The 18,111-nt window shown below is 40.8% G+C and overlaps 1 protein-coding gene across 1 annotated transcript in view; it reads right to left on the bottom strand.

The window, feature by feature from the left end:
* LOC128743018 (obg-like ATPase 1) overlaps positions 1-12,652 on the bottom strand; it is a 57,741-nt gene extending 45,089 nt beyond the window's left edge. The window contains exons 1-3 of the mRNA XM_053839526.1: positions 12,525-12,652; positions 9,015-9,204; positions 7,853-7,909 (exon numbers count right to left, since the gene is read on the bottom strand). Coding sequence (XP_053695501.1) covers positions 7,853-7,909; positions 9,015-9,199 — 242 coding nt within the window. The 5' untranslated portion in view covers positions 9,200-9,204; positions 12,525-12,652. The remainder of the gene's footprint in view (positions 1-7,852; positions 7,910-9,014; positions 9,205-12,524) is intronic.
* Between the last annotated feature and the right edge of the window lie 5,459 nt (positions 12,653-18,111).

Raw genomic sequence — 18,111 nt, 5'->3', positions numbered from 1 at the left:
GCTCTCACTCACTGTCTTGCTGAGTGCTCCCTACATTTTTTTTCTTACACGCAGTGCAGAGTGATGATAATAATGATCGTCATTCGGCAGGATCACGCAGAATGTATTAAAACGTTAAGCGGTCCTTCGGTGTGCAGTGCGAACGGACATAGAGATGCAGATAGCAGTTCGCGAAAGAATCCCTGCTGGCAGTGCAGACTATCATTATCATTATTGAGAATTATTACGATAATCAAAGTTATTAAGTATTTAAATTCGCCATCAATATCTGGTCTATAAACACGGCCAGCCAGAACCGATTTGCGGATACTCCCGTGGCGAATATCTTACTCCTTCCTAACGAGCGGTTCTTAGAGCTGGTCTTTCGATTTTTGCTCCACTGAGAGCGCACACAGGACGAACGGTCGAACGCAGCTACGGAGACGATGCAGATGCTGACGCTGATGGTGAAATCGTTTACTTAGAAGTGAAGAGGAAATTCGCCATTGCTTGCGGTTAAGACGATTTCGGTTGTGCAGTTATATGCAAATTCGTTTTCTCCTTGCTGGCACAGGGTGGAGGATGCCAGTCATTCGGGAAAAGGCCCCACTTATTACCAACGGCAACGGGGGGGTTCGATGGTTGGATGGCAGTGCAGATATTTGTTGCCGGCATTCGAATTCGGCAGAACAATTTACATTCGGGGTTTTTCTGTTCCTTTGCTAAAACGTGAGAAAAGCGATAAGCAGATAGATTGGTATTGTTTTGCGTTTGGAGATCGGTCAAATACCGAATTGTTTTCAAAAATTTCAATTAATAAACGAATTGGATTTTCAATAAAACCGTATCCCTGATCTCACTTATGGCTCATCGAAATTATTTTAGTGTGCTAAATTAAAACAAACTTGCGATCAAATCAAATATCGTTAATCAAGTTTCGTGACTTGGATAGAAATATTGTATTGTCCGAATTTGTCGTTCCACAGCATGAAAGAGGAAAATGTCAAAATTTGCCTGGAAACTTCAAATCTGGCTGGTGTTTGAGGAAAAAAGTAGAGTTTGTGTTCTCTATTCCGGGTTTGAAAAAATAATAAGGTACCCCGGGGCAAGTGATAATACGGGATAAGTGGGAAGGGAGGTCATAATTTGCTCATAATTTAAAATTATAGTTTGATTATAATTGGCTTTCCAAACACCAAAATTGAACTTTTAATTTGGGAGTCGTTTTCAATTTGCGTTGTAAGTTGGACGGTCTTTCTATAAATGATGTTTTCGTCCCAGGCGTTTGAAAAAGTACATGTTTTTCATGCAGTAGGTGCATAATTAGTGTATTAACAAGTTACACACGATAACTAGTTGTATAATTTGACAAACGGCATTAAAAATACAAACGGCATTAAAAATCGAAATGAAGACGGCATTTCAGAGCACCCAGGACAAGTGGAACCTATTAAAAATAAAGTGTTTTAGCAAAAAGCTTCCAAACTTTTTTTATTTATAAATTTTAAAGATGTACTACAGAACATTTTCAGTTCAATTACATAATATTTGTATCGGTAAAACTTTAAAATAGAACCAAAAAAGGCCAAACCAAGGGGTCCCAAAAAAGAATTCCATTCACATGGCTTATGATTAATTAACAAGTATTATGAGGGAGTAAACAGTTTAGGCCCATTCTGGCGACACATAAGCGATGTTAAGATAATCTGCCACTGGGAGTGGAAAAATACAGCATTATAGTTGTTATGTAACGGTTCTGGCAAATAGCTCAAGCTAAAGTAGCGTTAGCGAGTTCTCAAATTTTAGCTTGGAAACGAACCAGCATCAACAGCGGCTGTTCGAATAAAGAACGTGACTCTGTACTTAAGTTATCAGCTCTCTAGCTCTCAAAATAACATGAACGGTATGGTCAAATTGATACCCAATCAGGAGATGCCACTTGTCTGGCCACGTAGTGCTTTTGTTAACATTTTGACCGTCAAGAGATCTCGAGGCAAGATCATCAGGCCTCTTGCAAATTAGTCGTCGTGCTAGGCAGTCGCAAAGTAAGGAAGCTCTAAAGCAAAATTCTTAGAGCTAAAGTGATTGAAAATTTAGTTAAAGTTAATACTTAAACCTACCGTGCAGCGAAGAAAAGTATCGAAGATTTTAATTTATTTATGGAGTGATTGGCACGCGAGTTAGTAATATCGCATTTTCAGTAAGTTTACTGGTTTATAAAATGTGTCTAGATAATTAACATAATGTATTGTTCTACAAGGACTGAAAGCTCCAAACCGTTAATACGACTTGCAAGATTTCTGCCAATCAAGTTGAGAAGTTTACATTGCACAGGTAAAATTAATATGCGACTAATTTTGTTACGTAGTACTAAGCGAGTTGTGTTGTTTGAAGGTAAAACCTTCGAACGAAGGTTTTTATGCAGGATTTGGACAACTCTAATTCTCGCATCGATCGTTCATCGAGTACTGTGTCGTTCCGTACGGTGGTTACACCTTGACACCACGTGCATCGAAGAGACGGGTTAAGCAGATCCCATCAAAAATACCGGTGGATAATTCGGTATCGATCTGTGCGGTGGTTACCCTCCAAAACCACGTGCGTCGGGTAGATAATTTCATCGACGATTGCGGTGGAAAGAGCCGTTCGCTTCCGCGTGGCGATCGCTAACACCAGCATCTGGTGTACATATTAAGCTGTTTTCGACCGATAAATTTGGTGTGCGATTCACCGTCCGTTTTTGGTCATCGTTACGACATAGCGTTGTAGATTCCCGTTACAACTGCCCGCATGCTTATGCGGCTTTCGATAACTACCATTCACCGTCAACCGGTGGTACCGTGTACCGGAGCATTCCGGTATTGAAGCAGAAGTAGCAGTGGACATCGTAGGCACCTGGGTCGCCAACATTATTAAGGTCAGAGCTCTATATTTTTAAGTACATGTAAGCGCGCATTAAGTTAAACTGAAACAAGAATATTGAATATACAATTAAGATCAATAATGGAAGTCATTGATAGAATACACAGTATGGGATTAAAAGCTAACTTAGCGTTTTGTTTGTGAACGAAGATTAATATGCAAGTTTCATCTTGAGTAGATAACTCACTTTTGGAAGCTGATTGGATTTTTCGCATTTCGTCTCTGGTTCATGATTTTGGTTGGGAGTTAGAGATCGATACGACCCGCCCTGAGTGAGCTAACCGGGTAGGCAAGAACTTGCAGGTCCACATCACAATCCCTCAGATTGTGTTGGCGCTTAAGTGGACTCTGTTAAACACGATCACGAAGGAACAAGTCGAAGCCGATCTGTAACGGATGCCATTTGGAACCACTAGAGTTGAGGCGAGGCCTTCTTAGTTTGTGTTAGGTTGCAAGAAACGGCAATTCTCGTTACAGCCAAGTGTAACCAGTTACCCCGTTGCGGTTGGGACATTTTTGGTTTGTTTATTAGGTATCGTTCGGAACCAACTGCGGCAACCAAGAGGTAATCGACGGTTACAGTTATAGCGTAACTATTTGTTATGATAGTTCCACTATCAGCTCTGTCACATTGTGCATTATAGAACAAACAGATTGTAATTGTATTTACGAACTATTAAAGAATGGGTAATCATAAATCACATCGCGCAAGAATTGGATAAAGCTACATATTCAACTACATTGCGTTACAATCCTGCATTACTGCGTAATTGCTTACGAATTGCGATTTATATTCATTATAAAGTCGCCCATCGTGCTTAAATAGTAATCTAATTTTGTTACGGCATGTTTGGATGAACCATTAAAAGAAACATTGCATTTGGGCTTTGGTTGCTTTTTTCAAGGCTTTAACGTTGCTGTATTATATTAAGATACACAATTTTCTGCATTTTGAGCTTTTTAATCAAATTGGAATATAGGTCCCACTTGGCCCGATAAATGAGGCAAGTTCTGTGCTGCAAGAATTTTAAAATAAGCACAGGTGAGGTTACACAATCGAATGAACCCTAACTACGCAAATTTTTAGGTCCTGTTACGTTCGCGTCGCCACTGTTACGGTTCGCGTTCGGAGGTGACCGAAATGATGAATATAAACACGACCCGTACATTAAACAAATTAAAACTTAACTTTATTAAACAATAACGAGGTACAATTGTGCGAGTCTCATTTTCGCGGTAAAACGGAACAGGAACGTGAACGTCCTGTTGTCAGCACTGGCGAGCATCAACTGATGACAGCTGTCACTGTGACCAGAGAGCTTGGCCGTAACGATGTTACGAATGTCGTCGTCTTCAGTAACGATGCAGGGATGTCCACGTCTCCAACAGGTCCCACTTGCCCCCGGGGTACCTTATGCGAAATTTTGGGCCAATAGTGCATTTAAGAGCGACTTTGGTGATTTATAACTAAATGTTCAACTTGTTTTGGCGTAAATTCGCATCAGAATTTTTGCCATTTGCAATATTTTTTTAGATTATGAACGGTTGAATACAGAAGGAGGACCGTTAGAACGTTCTTTTCGAAATCCAAATATGTAAAGTGGGCAGCAAACTCTTGCTTGTGGATGTGTAACTTGTAAGTCTTTGCAACAAATTTAAATTTACACCAACAAGGCAAATCAGGCTGCTTTAAGCGAGACCAGTTCCTGTGGAGTACTTACGAAAAACCGATTGGAATATTGAAGAATTCAAGTTGACGGTGACCTGAGCGGACAACAAAGAACATGAATCAGGCCAAAATAAGCATGCAGCATAGTGACGTCGAAATCATTACTAAGGACTAAGCCCATTACAGGGGGGCTGTAGCCGCAAGTTTATCAAGTATTCCTTGACAAGCAAACGGTCGTGAGTTCGAATCAGGCCATTAGACGTTAAGTGACTTCAGCACAGGTTCCTTCACTCAAATTCACTCCATTGGCTGCCGTTTATCCTCCGCTTCCATACTCCGTTCTCCCGTACGCTGCCGTTCATCGTTTTTAGCACTCGTCTCCCGGACGGTTCGCCGCATTTGCTAGTGAAACCCACTTTGACTGATGATATGCCTCCGAATTTCACGGCTAGTATGTTTGCTCGCCGTCATGAATAACCCAAGGTACACGCCTACGCCGAAATCATTGCCGTTGATCGTTACACTACTGCCTAAGTAGCGTTGGTCGACCTTAGGTTCTCCGGCCAGCATGTAGCTTGTTTTGAAAGTGTTTATTTTCAATCTAGTTTTCTCTGCTCCGTGCTAGCCTGGTGTACTGCTCTGCCGACAATGTCCATGTCATCGGCAAAGTAGACGAGCTGACGAGATTTGTTGAAGTTCGTTCGGTTTATGACAATCTGTAGCGCTATGTTGAACAGCAGGCATAAGAGACCGTCACCTTGACGAAGCCACGTGAGATTCGAATGAATTCTACAATTCACCCGAATTCATTAGCTTCCCGAGAAAACCATTTTCGTTCTTGATTCTTTGCGGTCGATGGTACCATTTGCAGCTTTGAAATCGATAAACGTGGGGGCACTGTATTCACAGTCTTTTTTAAAGGATTAGTCGCAGCATAAATATTTAATCTGTCGTAGTACGTTTTATCGCAATTGGTAGGAGTCGACGGAAGATGATTTGGGAGAACACATTGAAGGCGACCACCATTGAGAATTGTGAGAATAATTCTTACAGTTCAGCTTGTCGCCTTTCTCGAAGATAGGGTAAATAATCCCATCCTTTCACTTTTCTGGTAGCTGTTATGTTTCCCAAATTCTTACAATCATCCACAGCAGACAACTGGCAAGCTTTTCCGGGTGCATGTTAGCAAGGTTCACTTCGATGCCATCCTTTCCAGTCAATTTATTGTTCTTGAGCTAATTGACGGCAACCTTAACTTAACCTATCGTTCGTCGAAGTGTTGCTTCCACGTTTCTGTCACTTCACGATTAAATTTTTTTATTTGTATGCCATCAATCAAGCTATTTGTAGACCGTTTGTTAAGCTTCTACTAAATATTAGATTTTTATAACTTTTATTATTTTGATCGACTTATACAGGTCAAATTATTTTGTACTTCATATGATAGTAAACGTGTTTTTTGTGAAGAACGAACATTGGAAGAACTGGGAAAAATTATATGCAAACTTTGAAAAATAATTAACTGTTCTGGTGGGGCTTGAACCCACAACTCTCAATCTCACAGGTTGTTCTTCCAATGTTCGTTCTTCACAAAAAAAAAACATTTACTCCCTCATATGAAGTACTAGATTTTTATGTTGACACATATTTCGGCTCGCGCCACAAAGCTCCAAAATCCATCATCATACTAGTCGTTACGTTGATTCCGGTCCAAGTGCCAGAGGATGTTCTCTACTAGGCTGTTAATGGCTTTTTTGATGGTGCTCTCGTAGATTGTTTGGCCAATCCATAGTCGTGGCGACATAGAGCCAGGGGAGATCGTGCAGTTTTAAGCAGTCATCTTAATTCAACTTGATCTTGGGCCACTCGTCACCAATTTCCCAGTCATCTCAGAAGTCGCAAGTCGCGTTCGACCTGGTCGAGCTATCTTACACGTTTGGCCTCTCTGTTCCAGACGCTGGTGGAGCTGTTGAAAAGAACCGTTTTCGTCGCACTGTCGTCCGGCATCCTTATGACGTGTCTAGCTTACTGTAGCCTATCGACTTTCGCCAGATGTACGTTGAGAATCCAAGCAGTGCCTGTAGTTAGTGATCTACATGCCTCCATCACTTTCCGCGAAGGGCAAAATAGGTCCGCTTTCCTGCTTGAATGGCGCCGTTGAATCTGCTTACTTGTGTAAGCGATTTCAAATGCACGAGCTCATCTACCACTTCTAGTTCGTCGTCATCAATGGTTATTCGTCCATGGAAGTCGCGCGTTTGTTTCTTTCGAGTAGCGTATTTTCATGTATTTGGTCATCGATGCATTTATTTCTGCCTCTGCCATTGTTAAGTCGTCTGCGAAGCCTAGAATATGGCTACTTTTGTTAAAGTTGTTGTATTGTATTCTGAATTAGGGTATTACGTTTTCTGGAGTACTGAAGATGGTTATTGTGTAGTCTTCATTTCACTATTATATAAGACCACCTAATTGAGACCAACTATTAGATCTGATCAGATCAGTGACTTACCTCCTCGAATATCCAAAAACAATGGTGAAAACAACGAACGTCATTACTATGGTTACGGTTATAGGCATTGATCTTATCGTTACAGTAACTTCGATATGTTGCTTTAAAAAATACGAATAATTCACTCGGAATCTCTGTATTTTCTATGCCACACAGCTATTAGCGAAGTCTGTCGTATAAAAACAGAAGGTCAAATTTCGATAACGGAATTAGCACCCAGGCTTTGCTTTACAGTTATTAGCATGATGTTATGACAGCCCCTTCCCGAGACTCGATAATCTGGCCCTATTTATGCAACCTACTTAAATCAAACTAACATTCCAGTATATCACGTACCCATTTATGGATATTTATTTATAATTTTCAATTCTCCATCTAACTTGAATGGTGTTCTGGAATTGGATTTATTTGAAGCTAATTGGGCGAGTTCAACAGTTAATAGTTAAGGTTTTAAAGTACTTTTTGCCATTTTTGTGATAGGTAGGAAACATACCTAACTGCAAATGAACTCATCTCGTAATGAACGAGAAACCATGCTTTGAAACTATTATTTCCTCGTTATCTGTCAAAACTGCGTTGAATTTTGTGAAAAACAATTGTTCCATTTGCACTCCAGGCAAAATTCCCGATGCACCGTGACAATGTGTATTTAAAATTTACAATTGTTGCTTAAAATGCAACATCCCATTAATTTAGACATTCGCAGCACTTTAAAAAACTGATGTTATTGTTGGAAAAGAAACGTCAACCACCAGTTCCAAATCAGTACTTACCTTGCCGGTTTGTGATACTCGCACAAGTAATCGAACCGCGCATCAGGCACAGGAACTCTAAAAGCAGAAAAGAGAAAGAGAACAAAATGAAAAATTGAAAACACAGCCATAAAGCCTAAAAATTAAGAACTGATGTTTCCAATTTACGTTCAAAAAATTATGCATTATTAAACCGAAAGTATCTTATGCGGGTCCGTGCAAAAAAAAAAGACGAATACGGCAAAGACGGTCAACATCGTCGTTGGCCGAAACATATTATAGCTGTTAGCTGTGTCCGGTCGCTTGTGGGCTTGCGAACCAAAACCCATCACTTTCGTGAATTTTCCATTTTCTTTGAAGGCAGGGGACGGGAGCTTTCGCGAGTTTAGTTGAATTCTTAGCAATTGCTGTGGTGTGGAACCGAGTGCAGTTTTATAGCCTGCAGGCGAAACGGGCCATTGGACCTGCAGCGATCGGACGGACAATGGCTACCACTAATTTGCGTATTCCGGTAGCATGGCATAAGTATAACCCGCGCGGATGCGCGATGCGATGCTGTCTTCGTGCGAAACTCTCTGGAGCAGGGGTGCGATGGGAGGCGCGGTGCATAGCGCATGGTGCGACAGTGTTGTGTCGGCCGGCCATTCTGGAAGGGCGTGCTGTTTTGGGTAAAACTAAAACGTGACTTACGTTTGCCTTTTTCGTGTTCATAATTAGGAAATAAATATAATTTATTTTCATATTGCATACGCAATTAGACGAAAAGTACAACAAAAATTTGCAACAAATTCTACTTCGTTTGTGAATTGAACTAATTGCAGGACCCTGCGTGACTAATTAATTTCGTTTCCAATAGGAATTTGGGAGTTAATCTGCCGAAGGTTTTTAATTAAAAATCGCCACACGCCCTTTGACTTCCTTACTCGTCCCTTTGTTGGACAAATTATTCTGATCGACGTTCAGCAGCTCTCTGTTGCTGCACCAACCATCAAAACGTTTAAGTTTTCGCCTTTGATATGCAAATGATACGCCCGAAAACGTCAAATTAGCTTCATCGGTCCATTTTACTCGCCGGTTTTAATTAAAAGGGCGACCGGTGAGTACAACCGAATGTGAGAGTGAAAGAACGAAAAATGATCATTTATCTAGCCATTGCGATGCAACCTGTAGCATAACTACCTACCTGTTCTCGTTCGGATCGATGGTACAGAAGGGAAAGTTTTCCGCCGGTGCAGCACTCTTGGTCAGCACGTTGAAAAAGGTTGATTTGCCGACATTCGGCACTCCAACAATACCGATGCGCAGATTGGTACCGATGCGGCCAATCAGTGGTTTTACTTCCGGTTCAAGGATCTTCTTCGGAGGCATGGTTGCTGTGTAGGAAGATATAGACGGAGACTTATTTACATTTCAGAAACAATATATTTAAAAGAGCGTTTAAGCGAAGTGACATTGTACATTTACAATTGCGAGCCACAAATCTACGGTTCGTTTCTATTTAATACTATCCAGTTCAAGATTTCTTTTGCTTTAAAAATACCGAATTTTTAATTTCTAACGTTGCAGAAAAATTATAAATGACAACATAAATAAAAAAAAAATGTTTGAAAGCAGAGCATTTTTTTTAAATTTTTCACCGAATGGTCCCAGAATTTAATAAAACTTTGTACGCGGACATAGTTAATGGACTTATGAATGAAAACATCTTTAAAAAGTATGAAGGTCTTTGCCTAGAGGCACGAGCGAGAAACTTACGTAGGAGTACGAATGCACGTTCAATTCGACAAAGCTTGATATTTTGCGGATGTTTGTCATGCAAATTTTTATTTTTACTGTATTGTAATAAATGCTCTGAAACATTCCTATAAATTTCATACAAGACAAGTTTAAATTTCCTAAATACTCGTACGCTGTATATCAGTTATATTCGTTTCTTAGAGCTTGTAATTCCACTTCATCAGGCCACAATCATACTTCTTCTAGTGATTGGCGACAAAATCGCATTTTGAAAATTTTTGAGTGATTTGTAGGACTAGTCATCTTTAGGTAACTGGCTTGAAACGAATATTAGCTGGTTTAAGGATCTTGCTCAAAACATAAAATATTTGCCACGCACAATTTATAGCTGAACAAAAAAAAAATCTGTGTTATCATTTCCACTGTTTCACAATTCCCTTGCAAATAGTTGATATATAGCGTTTTTGATTGTGACAGGTTGATTTGTATTTCAAGCAATATACGGACAACGAACTAAAATAATGACAGTCAAAATATCATCAATTAAAGCAACATATTAAACGCCCAAACCTTATTTTCGGAACAGACAGTCGCTAATTCTTCATCACTTCGAAAATTGCTACATCACGTCACACACATGGCTGAATATTCCGTCAACCTCTATTCGATGTACGACATCAGTTTTGAATAAATTTTTCAGTATATGGATAGAGTCGGGCGAAAAATAGGGTTGGTCGCTCACTTTTATATAACTGTTCACACTTAGGACATCACATTGGAGTAGGATTATCACGGTCCTAATAAATCTTGTTGGGATGTGGAGGCTTATTCCTTTTTCCCTAATACAGACATTAAATTGGTCTATAGGTTTATAGCGATCCTAAGAAATTATGTTAGGACGAGAGGACTTTATCACTTTTTCTAGCGTACTTCCCAATCACAGATATCAAATTTGTATAGGTCTGAATCGTAAAAAATCTTCGACCTGTTGGGCCCCTCGTCCCTTTGTTACTACTTTGTATTTTGTTACTTTACGTTTCTAAACTACTTGAATCGATTGTAAATGAATTAAAATTTCAGCGAGTAAAACACAAAATTACAAGTCAACGAGGCGGCTTTTTTAAAGGACACCCTACTGTCTCAAATCTTCCGGAATTTGTATCTTTCACTTTGAATGTTATGAACAACAGTCACGTATAAGCTATATACACGGGGTTTAGTAAGGCATTTGACCGAATAAACGTACCATTATTAATCTTCAAAGTAAAATTTTAACAGAACCGAAACTCTTGACATGGCCTTAGTCGTATCTAATGGAGCGCAAACATATTGTTTGCTTTCAAGATGCCCTCTCTGACCCTATTCTAGTCATCTCTGGGGTTTCCCAAGGTTCCCACTTAGGGCCACTTCTTTTCTCCACTCCACTTCTCCACTTAGGCCATTTTACATGTAAATGACATTTCATTTATTTATCTTTATATCTAGCTGACCTTAATGGTCTCCAGGGTTTAGATGGGGAAAAGCCCAAATGGGCTATCTTCATACGGACAGAAAAACTCCATCATCTTTCGTCGGAGAATATGCATATACACAATGATCTTGTTCTTAAACTGAATAACTTTGCAACTTTTTACAAGTTATAACAAAAACATACTTTTTTCTTACTTCGGTGCCACCGTAAGAGCACCACAATACGAATATTGATGGACAAGACACACGCTCTTACAAAATTTTGTACCGATACGTGTTTGTGTCTTGTCCATCAATATTCGTAACAGAAACTTAATTTACAAAAAATCGCTTGATATCGATACTATCGGCATATACGTTGTAAACGAATAAAACAGTAGGTTGCGTTTTATTGCAATAACACGTATATTTATTGTAAATCAGGGAGAACAGTAATCAAATTTGTTTTACTTTCTGTTATTTTTAATTTATATGCATGTTTATTACATATAAAAAATGATACAAAAATAGTTTGTACAATTGCACTCCAAAATGACATTTAAATTTTTGTTAATAACAGAATATTCCATTACGGTTTTGACCTAAACATCAGCAAGTTTTAAAAAAATAATTAAAAATGAAATAAACAAAAAAATTAAGATAAAAATTTCCTAGAAAACCCTAATCAATTTGCCCTCGGATTACGGTCTCGTTTAAAATAAACTGCGAAATTCTCCAAATTTCGTTGTAATTGAGTAGCTACATAAAAATAGCACTGCTGGATCAGATTGATTTAGCAGTAAACCTAAAAAATGGTCGCAGGACTGTTTGAATGGCTTAAGATTCAAATAGTCGTCATCAAATTTCACGAGATTAAAGCCGTTTCCATCGTTTACATACTTTAATCACAGACAAACAGACGAGACATTCCATCGTCCAATCAAAAACCACTCATTTTTCAAAAAAGCATCTTTCGCAACATGACCAGACCGTGGCGCACGAGTGTTGTTTCGAGTTTTCAGTATAAAACCATACAAATTTAAAAACCCTACAGCGTAAAACCCTGCAAATGCAAGCTACTCCGTAACATGCATAACAGAGGGTACTAGTGTGCAAGCAAAATGTGTATTAGGACGACGGTTTTTAAAGGATTTTCCTCTATGTGTCATGTCAGTTCGTCAGTGCTTTAATACTACCTATGAGTCTGGTAGAAAGTTACACCATAGAACGGTAATTAATCTATTTAAACAACAACCTCAAATCTCATTAGACTTGCTGTATACTTATTCAATTGCATCTCAACATAGGTAAAAATCAGTACTGAACTTGCTTTTTGTTCCCAATCGGTTAATTAAACACCGGTCAATGTACACATTCCATAACCTTCACCGAATCAATCAAAACAAAGCAGGGTCTAGCTCGGACAGAGTTCCAAGAACACTCTCGGCAGCACATTGCTGTAGCAGTTTTCACTTAGGTTTTTCCAGTTGCAATTCACCATTCTTACCTCGGTTGTGATTAGGTTTACACCGCCAAAAAAAACTACCGGGAGTAATAAAACTTTAAACAAACAGCCACCGGTGGAACTTTTCGGCACTTTTTCCAAGGAAAAGGAAACAAACGTGGACGGTCTATTTTTGATCGAACGAAGCGAAAGATGATTTTGACGTTTTGTTTTGCGGTGTTCATTCTGCGGTATGTTGAGTAATGCAACCAATGTAACATATACAGAAGGTGCGAAGGAGCAACCTGATCAGTAACAGCGGAGCAAAAATGTGAGAAGTTTAAATTTTGAAATGTCCAAGAAAATGACATAAAGTAATTTAGACTTTCAATTGAATGAAAAGAATAACAGAACTGCAGCAACCGTTTTGAAGGTTACAAGTCCAATATGATTGCGTAACTATACTGATTTTCAACGCAAACTTGCCATCACCATCAAGCCAAACATATTGCGAGCACCTTTTGAATGTGTTGCATTGCTTGCTTTGTTTAGTTCCTGCTGCTGCTGAGTGAACTTTCGATATGTTCACTGATGCGTTCACTGATGCTTTGCAGCTTTTGCAGCCGCCGAACCTGACAAGTGACGGTATGTTTTGTTGCTGGGACCAGGGGGTCAGCAAATGCATGATTACGTTCAACAGTTGGTTGTTGCATTCGCTTCGTTACACGCGCGTGTATTGAATTATTTTGAAGTCACGTTTAAACCTGTGTTTGAACTTTCATAAATAACCTAATTAAAAATTGTATATTATGAATAAAAGTTATTATCAACTTCTGGCGCCAGGAACGGACCTTTAGACTTGCATCAATAGAAGAAAAAGATTGAAGAACACTTTAACGGAAAATGAGGAGTCATTAACTTTTCGTCGGAAAGCCCAATTTCTGAAGCAGTTTTTGGGCATAAAACAGGAATTCTGTATTTAAAAATGTATTCACTGCATTCTTCTTGCCAATATGTACAGAGAAAATATAAACAAAACTGCTTTTGAAATGTACAAAATCAATGACGACTCATTTTACCATGTAATTTCTGCACAATTTTTTTGGACCCAGTCTTTGCAGGTTGACTGTAGAAGAATGTACTATTCACACAAAATGTTTGTCGAGAGTGCTGGTAAAGCGGTATGCATACGAAAATGTAGGTTAACCAAGGGTTAACCAACATTGGCGTAGCTAGGAAATTTGCTTTAGAGGGGCCTAGGGGGTGCCTTTCAAAAAAATGGTTTTGTACATTGTCAGTTTCGTACGGCGTTGATCGTAGCTTATTTATCGTAGCGTTTTGCCACAGAGAACAGATTAACAGGCTCGAAGAAAGTAAGCGATTTTTTGTGTGTAAACCTTTAAAACCAATAAAGATGTGGTTAGTGGACATGTTGTACTTCCGACATTTCTGCAAGGTCTGTCGGACGGTAAAAATATGATCCGTATGTGCCCGAGCCACCTGGTAGTTTCCTACGAAACCACAGAGAACAGACATCCATTTAGGAATAAATTTTTTGGGAATTCTTGGATAAAATTTGAAATTAAAATCACCTAATATGCTAGCGTCACCACCACTATAGTTTTCCAACTAAATAATTCTTTTGATTTGCACACTGACAACCTTTGGCTCCTCTGGCGCTAGTATATATGGACTATAAGCGTTATGCTAGCGCCAGAAGCTAGCTGTTGTGAGTTTAGTGTAGAATTTTATGCGCCTTTAGCGACATCATCACTATAGTTTCCCAACTTATTTGACATAAGTTTTAACCAAGTGGGGACCTTTCGCTTGGATGTCTGTTCTCTGTGACGAAGCCATGTGCTATTAGTAACAGTCGGTATAACAAAATATGGGAGACTACTTTGTAGGCTTTACCATCGTTATGCCGCTCCTTCCTCCGGTAGTTTTTCCTCCTCCCAAATCTTGGAAATAACCCGGTGTAGAACCGTTCTCAGCGTTTCTCGACCATATCTATAACGCTCTACCGGTAGACGGTCCTTACTAGTGGCTTTACTAGTTTTCAGTATCCCGATTTCTCATTTGACTTAACTGGAGATCAGGTGCTAGGACATTAGTATTTTGGTCACTCCCAGGTTAACTTCCGTTCCGCCTTCTATTGCATTATCGCCTAGGGCCTAGGGCGTTCTCCGTTACGCTGTTAATGGCTGTTTTCACGGCATTCCAACAGGGGAAAGGCTTCATCCAGCTCACCCTCTTTCGGCAGCGCGTTTTCGAGAGATAACTGTAGCTTTCGGGGACATATGGTTTCTCAATACATAGTTTTTGACGTATATGTACTTACCATCACTAGGTAGTGATCCGAATCAATGTTAGCGCCCGTATAGGTTCTGATGTCGATAATGTCTGAAAGTGCCGACCGTGGTCAGAACGTGGTCGATTTGTGATTCCGTCTGGTTGGGTGATCTACAGGTGTACCGATGGTAGAGGCACTGACGAACTGACAAGACACATAGAAGAAAATTCTTTAAAAACCATCGTCCTACACATTTTGCTTGCACACTAGCGCCCTCTGTTATGCATGTTGCGGAGTAGCTTGCATTTGCAGGGTTTTATACTGTAGGTTTTTGCATTTGCAAGGTTTTATACTCTAGGTTTTTTACATTTGTATGGTTTTATACTGGAAACTTCGAAGCAACACTCGAGCGCCGCGGTGTGGACATGTTGCGAAACATGCTTTTTTGAAAAATAAGTGGTCTTTGGATGGACGATGGAATTAACGCAAGTGTCTCGTCTGTTGTCTGTGGTAGAAGTTATGCTGGAAGGAGGTACTATTATAGTTACTATATATATAGTTCGGCGGATAGAAAACCAGGCGAATTGGCATCCCTGATTTATGAAATTAAATTTGAAATTATGGTGAAATGTGCAGGTTTTTACGAAAAATAATCACTGGCGGGTGTTGAAAATGACTCGTTCTATGAAAATAAAGTGTGTTTTTTTTAACATTACTCCTGCATTTTGGATTTTGAAAAGCTTTTGGCTCCGCTTTTGACGTTTATTTGGCTCCCGATTTTCTATCCGCCGAACTATATATATAGTAACTATAGGTACTATGTAATGTATGGTTATGTTCTTGGACGCGACGACAAGTTTTAGGCCCTTTTAGTTCATTTGCGGGTTTGCGCTGAACCGTCCAATCACCGGTTTAAATACCTCCTCCTGACCAACCTGAGCATTACAGTTCCCGATGATGATTTTGACATAATGTCTTGGGTAGCGTCTTTGTCATCATCGGTACTTCCAAGGTGAGGGCTGTGCACGTTTATTATGCTAATATTAAAGAATTGGCCCTTGATTCTTAATCTCTACATGCGGGGGTTGATCGGCCACCACCCGATCACCCGCTTCTGCATCTCGCCCATCACTATAAAAGCTGTGCCCAGCTCGTGTGTATTGCCGCAGCTCTGGTAGCTGGTATGACCATCTCTATACGTACGCACCATTGTTCCTTTCCAGCATACCTTCTGCAGCGCTACGATGTCGAACTTGCGGTTCTTCACTTCTTTAGAAAGCGCGTGGGTACTTCGAGGAAATGTAGAGACCGACAGTTCCAGGTTCCCAATTTCCAATCATTAACCCGTTTTCGTCGCCTGGGTCTTCGCCGATTGCTCCGATTACAATTTTTATTTCCTACGGAGTGCATTGCTTTGGTTTTTTTTAGTAATTTAGATAGATCATTACAGATGGTGCTAGCGTTTGGGCACAATATGCGTGACGGCTTAGATTATTAAAGAACATAGATACGCCACTTTTCGCAGATTCGATCGTCAGTAAAGTTGCTCCTGACGGTAAGAAGGTTCATTAACCTGTGTTCGTGATCATCGTTAGGGTGGGCCGGTTACCAACGGGAGTGGATTCTTCACAGTAAAATAAAACGCTAGATTGTTTGATGGCAACCATCCGTCAGCGGCGGTGGCTGCTACTGCACTGAATAATGATTGCTATTTATTGAACGCCTTTTATACACTTGTAGTAAATAGATTTCTTCCACGTTCAGAACAATAGCTCCTGCGTATCCCGTTCGGTCCAACGGACAATAGTTTTTTTGTGACTAGATTCGGCAGGACAATAAAAGCTAACTGCCAGGGAATGTGGATCGCTCTTCCCCCATAGACCAGTACATAAAGTCACGTGGGTTTCCCGCGACGGCCGAACAGAAAACCAAATCGACCACATCTGCATCAGCCGGAAATGGAGAAGGAGCCTTCTTGATGTACGCAACAAACGCAGCGCTGACATTGCATCCAACCATCATCTTGTTATCGCTGAGATACGTCTGCGCGTCGCACGTGTCCAACGACGGGAGGAGAAAGTTGGGTGCCGCTACGACGTTCGCCGATTGGAGAATCCTGAGGTGAAAAGGGCCTTTGTTGAACAACTTGAATCTCGAGCCTCGGAGTTGCCACCTGGTGGAACCGTCGAAGAGCAATGGACCGGTATCAAGAACGCCTTCATCACGACCAGTGATGAAACCCTCGGCAAAGCGCGCAGTGGGCGGAGGGAGTGGATTTCGGATGAAACTTGGAGGAAGATCGACGAGCGGAGAGAGGCGAAAGCCGGCATTGAGCGAGCGCGGACCAGATCGGCTAAGACAGCTGCCCGTCAACGACACGCCGAACTGGAGAGGGCTGTTAAACGTGCTTGTAGGCGGGATAAGAGAGCCTGGACTAACTCCCTAGCCGAGCAAGGAGAAACCGCCGCCGCCAATGGTGATATCCGTTTGTTGTACGATATTTCTCGCCGCCTTAGTGGTGCCAGGATGAATACAAAGATGCCGCTAAAGGACAGAGCTGGTCAGATATTGACTGACCGTACAGAACAGCTTAAGCGATGGACTGAACATTTTGAACAACTCTTCCGAGTTTCAAATGTCAGGGACCAACAAAACCAGCAGCGTACGACGCCTACAGTTCGTCGAATAAATCGCGTGAACTCGGAGGCGCCATCGCTGGATGAAATTGTAGTAGCCATCAAGAGTATGAAATCCAATAGAGCGCCAGGGATAGATCGTATTTCAGCCGAAATACTCAAAGCTGACCCATCTTTGTCAGCCCAGATGATGCATCAGCTTTTCAGCAATATTTGGGAAACCGCAACTTTTCCGGTAGACTGGATGCAGGGCATATTGGTCAAAGTCCTTAAGAAAAGAGACCTAACGGAATGCGGTAACTGGCTTGGCATCACGTTGCTCTGTATTACTCTCAAAGTACTCTGTAAGGTAATCCTCAACCGGATCCAGGAGAAGACCGACGCTACTCTCCGGCGGCAGCAAACTGGATTCCGTGCTGGCCGATCATGTGTAGACCATATCACAACGCTCCGCATTATATTGGAGCAGATCAACGAATTCCAGGACTCTCTTCTGCTGGTGTTCGTTGACTTCGAAAAGGCGTTCGACCGACTCAATCACGAAAACATCTGGGGCGCACTTAGGCGTAGAGGAGTTCCAGATAAGCTAGTCCATCTCATCGAGGCTCAGTACGAGGCGTTCTCGTGCAAGGTTTTGCACGACGGCGTCTTGTCCGACCCCATAAGGGTTACTGCTGGCGAGAGACAGGGCTGCATTTTATCACCGCTTCTGTTTCTCATC

This window comes from Sabethes cyaneus, chromosome 1, assembly GCF_943734655.1.
Source record: "Sabethes cyaneus chromosome 1, idSabCyanKW18_F2, whole genome shotgun sequence".
NCBI classification, from domain to species: domain Eukaryota; kingdom Metazoa; phylum Arthropoda; class Insecta; order Diptera; family Culicidae; genus Sabethes; species Sabethes cyaneus.
Note: the sequence above shows the minus strand (reverse complement) of the source record. Positions and strands in the feature narration are given on the sequence as shown.